We start from the raw sequence: 5,866 nt of genomic DNA on the forward strand, positions 1-5,866 counted from the left end.
TGCTTGTGTGTCACATTTTGGTAATTCTTGGAATATTTCAAACTTTTTGTTATTATATGTATTATGGTGATTTGTGACCAGTGATATTTTGTTATTGTTAGAATTTTTCGGGGCACCAGGAACCATGCCTGTAGAAGATGGTGAACTTAACTGATAAATGTGTGTATTTTGACTGCTCCACCAACTGGCTGTTCCTGCATCCTCAGGCCCTCCTATTTCTTGTGACAAAATCGTTTTGAAATTATGCCAAGCTCTACAGTGACCTCTACCTGTTCAAGTGAAAGGAAGAGTTTCACATCTCTCACTTTAAATCGAAAGCTGGAAATGATGAAGCTTAGTACGGAAGACTAAGATTGTTGAAAACTGAGACAGGCCAAAAGGTAGGCATCTGGCGCCAGTCAGTCAAGTTGTGAAAGCAAAGGAAAAGTTCTCCAAGGAAATTAAAAGTACTACTCCAGGGAACACACAAATGACAAACAAGTGAAACAGTCTCACTCTTGATGTGAAGAAAGTTTTAGTGGCCTGGATGGAAAGTCAAACCAGCCACAACATTCCCTTAAGCCAAAACCTAATCTAGAGCAAGGACCGAATTCTGTGCAGCCTGAGAGGGGTGAGTAAGCGCCAGAAGAAAAGTTGGAAGCTAGCAGAAGTTGGTTCATGAGTTTTAAGGAAAGAAACCATCTCTATAACATACAAGTGCAAGGTGAAGCAGCAAGTGCTGATGTAGAAGCTGTAGCAAGGTAACCAGAAGATCTAGCTAAGATCATTGAGGATCACTAAATAGATTTTCAATGTAGATGAAACAGCTTTCTGTTGGAAGAAGATGCTATCTAGGATTTTCATAGCTAGAAAGGAAAAGTTACTGCCTGGCTTCAGAACTCCAAAGGAAGGCCCAGCTGTCTTGTTAGGGGGCTAATGCAACCAGTGACTTGAAGTTGAAACCACTGCTCATTTACTATTCTGTAAATCCTAGGCTCCTTAAGAATTATTCTGAGTCTACTCTGCCTGTGCTCTATAAATGGAAAACAAAGCTTGGATGTCAGTTCATCTGTTTCACAGAATATTCTAAGCCTACTATTGAGACCTACTGCTCAGAAAAAAAATTCCTTTCAAAACATTACTGCTCATTGAGAGTACACCTGGTCACCCAAAAGCTCTGATGGAGATACACAAGAAGATTAATGTTATTTTCATACCTGCTAACACAACAGCCATCTTTAGGCCACAGATCAAGAACTCATTTTTACTTTCAAGTTTTCTTTAAGAAGTACTGTTTGTAAGGCTATAGCTACCATAGTTTGTGATTCCACTGATGGATCTGGGCAAAGTAAATTGAAGACCTTCTGGAAATAATTCATGATTCTAGATGTCATGAAGAACGTTCATTGATACATGGGAGGAGGTCAAAATAGCAACGTTGAGAGGAGTTTGGAAGAAATTAATTTCAACCCTCATAGATAGATGACTTGGTAGGGCTTAAGACTTCAGTGGAGGAAGTAACTGCAGATGTGGTATGTTTCCACTGAGAACTAGAAGTGGAGCATGAATGTGTGACTGAATTGCTGCAGTCTTGTGATAAAACTTGAATGAAGTGTTGCTTCTTATGGATGAGCAGTGAAAGTGGCTTCTCGAGATGAAATCTACTCCTGGTGAAGATGCTGTGAAGATTGTTGAAATGATGAGAGATTTGGAATATTACATAAACATAGTTAATAAAGCAGTAACAGGGCTTGAGAGGATTAACTTCAGTCTTGAAAGAAGTTCAACTGTTGATAATGTGCTATAAAACAGTGTTGCATGCTTCAGAGAAATCTATCATGAAAAGATAATTGATTTGGAAAACTTCGTTGTTTCATTTTAAGAAATTGCCACAGCCACTCACCCTTCAGCAGTCACCACCCTAAACAGTCAGCAGCCATCAACACTGAGGCAAGACCCTCTGCCAGCCAAAATATTACAACCTACTAAGGGCTCAGATGATCGTCAGCATTTTTTTTAAGCAATGAAGTATTTTAAAATTAAGGTATATACATGTCTTTTAGCTGAACTCGGTGGCTCAGCCTGTAATCCCGCGTCTTTTGGAGGCTGAGGTGAGTGGATTGCCTGAGCCCGCGGGTTTGAGACCCGCCTGGGCAGGTGAGACCTCATCTCTACAATAAATCAAAAAATTGGCTGGGCGTGGTAGCACACGCCTGTAATTCCGGCTACTCGGAAGGCTGAGGCGGAAGGATCGCCGGAGCCCAGCAGGTTGAGGCTGCGGTAGCCGGGAGCGGCCGCTGCACTCCAGTCTGGGCGACAGAGTGAGACTCGAACTCAAAAAAAAAAAGGCATATACATATCTTTTTAGACACAATGCTGTTCCACACTTGATAGACTACCGTATAGTATAAGCATAACTTTTATGTACACTGGGAAACCAAAAAGTTTGTATGACTTGCCTTATTGCAATATTTGCTTTATTACAGTGGCCTGGAACCAAACCTCCAAAATCTCCAAGGTGTGCCTGTATATCCTTCCAGATTGTTTTATGTTTTAGGTTACAGGCAAAAGTTTGTGGACTGCTAGATAGAATATAACTGCTTTTGCCTAACAATATGCCTTCCTTTCCTTTATATATGTAGGGCAACTTACAGTTTTTCAAATTGCCCAGTTCTGTTTTGGGGAATGCATTATAATTTTCCTCTTGGTAGAAATGAGCTCCTATTTTATGTCCATCTTTCCACACATATGCTAGTGGGCCTGAAGGATGGATTCCTGGAAGTGGAATTACTGAGTCAAAGGTTATAGCAGTGTAAAATTTGACAGATTCTATTAAGTTGTCCTCCAAGAAGACTACCAGTTTCTATTACTAGAGCATATGGATGCTTATTTTTATGATTTTTTTCTTGTGGTTTTAATCATATTAGCATTTTGTGCCACTTTAACAATGTATTGTTTTGATAAGAACAACATATGTTTTCCACAAATTTATGTTGTGTTTATAATTGTAACTTGTAAAGTAATTGTAATAGTTCATCAGGGTCTCACAGTTTACCTAGCCATTGCTGGATTTTTAGGCTGCTTCCATTTTAAAAAAAAGTTATTACAATGACTTATTCTGAAATGCATGTATTTGTAAAAGTAGGTTTATCCTTTTATATAATTTTCTTAGAATAAGGGGAGATTATAGGGTTAATGGTTAGGTATAATTTGCGGTTCTAAGAACTTACAGTAATATTTCTTGCCTTTTTACATGCCGTGACTCGTGTGCTGTTTTTACCACAGTCTTACCAGCATTGGGTCCTATCTGTAACACGTGTTTTTCTTTTGCTAATTTGAAAGTGTCAGTGTTAAGGAAAGAAGTAGGAGAGACTGTTGGAACTGATAAAGTGCAGGGAGGTGGGGGCTCAGAGAGATCCTGACTTGATTGGAGCAAGAGGAGTAAGATGGAGAATCCCAAGGGGCTTGCCATGTGATGTGTTAGCTGGTACAGAGCCATATAGATTCTTGAGCTGAGAATTGACTGAGTTCAAAGCTGCCAATGACTGTGAAGGAGGAACTAGAGGTGGTACTGGCTCGAGGACAGGAGCTGTGGACATGACAAAGAAGATGGGCACCTTATTGTGGGAGACGCCATAGGAAAAGTGCTTGAACTAGAGCCAAGGTGGTATAATTTGGCAGTCTCGGACCATACTGACCTGATGGCTACCTCAGCAGTTTTTCTATTACTAGTCTCACAGTGGGGTGTAGAGAGCTGACAGGTCCTTTTCCCTCTCCAGGTCCAAGACAAGTTGCTGCTATCTGCATGCCACTTACTGGTCTCACTGGCCACCACCGTGCGGCCCGTCTTTCTGATCAGCATCCCTGCAGTGCAGAAAGTGTTCAACAGAATCACTGATGCCTCTGCCCAGCGACTTGTCGATAAGGTGAGGCCCCAGAGCTCCCCTGGGATTCTCAAAGCCTTGTGACTCAGACCCTAGAAAGCTGAGGAAGAAGATTCTGGCCTTTGTTTTTGTTCTCCGAGCTTATAAAGTCCATGCCAACCTAGACAGATTTTGTATGGGTGTGGCACTGACACAGCCACAGTGATTCTTATAATGCCCTCTCTAACATAGTGTACTGATTCAGATGTGAAAAAGCTCCTCCCAGTGTGTAGAGACGTTTTGCTGCTTTACAAACTTGTAATTTTGTCCAGTGTTGTGAGAATCTTTTTTGCGTTCTTTTTGGTTCAGACCACTCTGATTTTTGTTGTTGTTGCTCTGTGTGTGTGTGTGTGTGTGTGTGTGTGTGTGTGTGTGTGTGTGTGTGTGTGTGTTTAGGGTTAAGAAGCTCCAGGCAAATGTATTCTTTTAGAATTCTCCTTAGGAGGCTCTGTCTTTAAGTTTAAAAACAAACAGAAAGGAGGTGGGGTAGGCGGGGTTTGTAGCAGTTACTTCAGAGCTCCTGGATGTGAGTGCATTGCTTTGGTGTGGTGCTAAGGGCACCTGGATTATGATTCTCTGATCAGACCTGTTCTAAGTAGCTTCTCAGAGGGTTTCAGAGCCAGCACCTGAGGGACGCATTAGAGTCAGTGTCTGCAGTTTGATTTCTCCCTGTGTAATGCTTCAAGTATCAGATTAGAGGGGAAGTGAGAACACCAGGAAGATTATTGAGGCGGGGTTATGCTAGGCCTAGACATGTGTTATTGCTTTATTTCTTTTTCCTCCTGGTTTGCCTTAGAGTCAGACCAAAGGCCCTGCCCAGTTAAAAGAAAGGAGCCTGGGGCCTGAGTTCCAAGTGTTCAGTGGGTGCCGAAGGCTGTGTCAGGCATGGCTGCTCTGCTGTCTTTTGCTCTTTGACCTCTGATGAGTGCCTTTGGGGTTTCTTCAGGCTCAGGTTTTGGTGTGCCGAGCTCTGTCCAACATCTTGCTGCTTCCGTGGCCAAACCTTCCAGAGAATGAGCAGCAATGGCCTGTGCGATCCATCAACCATGCCAGCCTCATCTCTGCACTCTCCCGGGACTATCGCAACCTGAAACCCAATGCTGTTGCCCCACACAGGAAAATGCCACTGGATGACAGTAAGTGACCCTAGGCAGGGACAGTCCAGGGATGGAGGTGGGGCAACATTTCTTCCTTCGTAACAGATGAGATTAGACTTGAGCCTCCTGGGATGAATTCCTTTGTCCATAGTCACACAGCTGCAAAAGAGTAAAGCCACACTCAGGGTTAGAATCGCGCTTATGGAATTCAGTTAAGACATCAGCCAGGCCTATTTCCTGAATGTAGACTGCCCCTTCTCTTGTTTAAAGTAAAGAAAGTCTGGAGCCCTAAGAAAAATGTCCACAGAAGATACTGTTGATGGTGACTTCCACCGACAGAACAAAGCTTGTAGTGATGATTGTTTGATTTCAGTTACTTGAATAAGCTAATAAAGAACTTAACCTATACACACTGGGAAAATGAACTTAAGAATTGTCTTTTGAGATTGGTTTTAACCTTTTTCCAAATGCAGATATTTCAGATTTTGAAAGCGCTTGGTTTCTTCCAATAGTGGTACTTCAAGTTTGGTTGTTTATGTTAAAGAAAGAGAAAAAAAATATAGGAGAACTCTGGTTTAAGTGTAAGGTATCAGATTTCTCTGGAAAAATCTTTCTGAAATAACACATATTTCAGAAATATTTAAAAATATAATCTTTTTTCAAATAAGAAAATAATGGAACATTATTAGATGGTGTCATTTATAGAGTGTCAACAAAAATGCCTTGTGAAATATCAGCAATAGTAATAAGTACTTAGTATTCTTTCTAAAAGCACTTTTATTTATTTATTTATTTATTTTATGTTTTTATTTTTTTTTGAGCTGGAGTCTCACTCTGTCTCCCAGACTGGAGTGCAGTGGCCGCTCC

General features: G+C 41.3%; 1 protein-coding gene across 1 annotated transcript in view; it reads left to right on the plus strand.

Annotated features, from left to right (window-relative positions):
- The window catches only part of XPO6 (exportin 6), a 102,682-nt gene that overhangs the window by 73,553 nt on the left and 23,263 nt on the right, over positions 1–5,866 (plus strand). Inside the window, exons 15-16 of the mRNA XM_021719377.1 lie at positions 3,738–3,905; positions 4,849–5,038. Coding sequence (XP_021575052.1) covers positions 3,738–3,905; positions 4,849–5,038 — 358 coding nt within the window. The remainder of the gene's footprint in view (positions 1–3,737; positions 3,906–4,848; positions 5,039–5,866) is intronic.

This window comes from Carlito syrichta, unplaced genomic scaffold (assembly GCF_000164805.1).
Source record: "Carlito syrichta isolate Samal-C Ts95f unplaced genomic scaffold, Tarsius_syrichta-2.0.1 Scaffold314605, whole genome shotgun sequence".
Classification (NCBI taxonomy): Eukaryota; Metazoa; Chordata; class Mammalia; order Primates; family Tarsiidae; genus Carlito; species Carlito syrichta.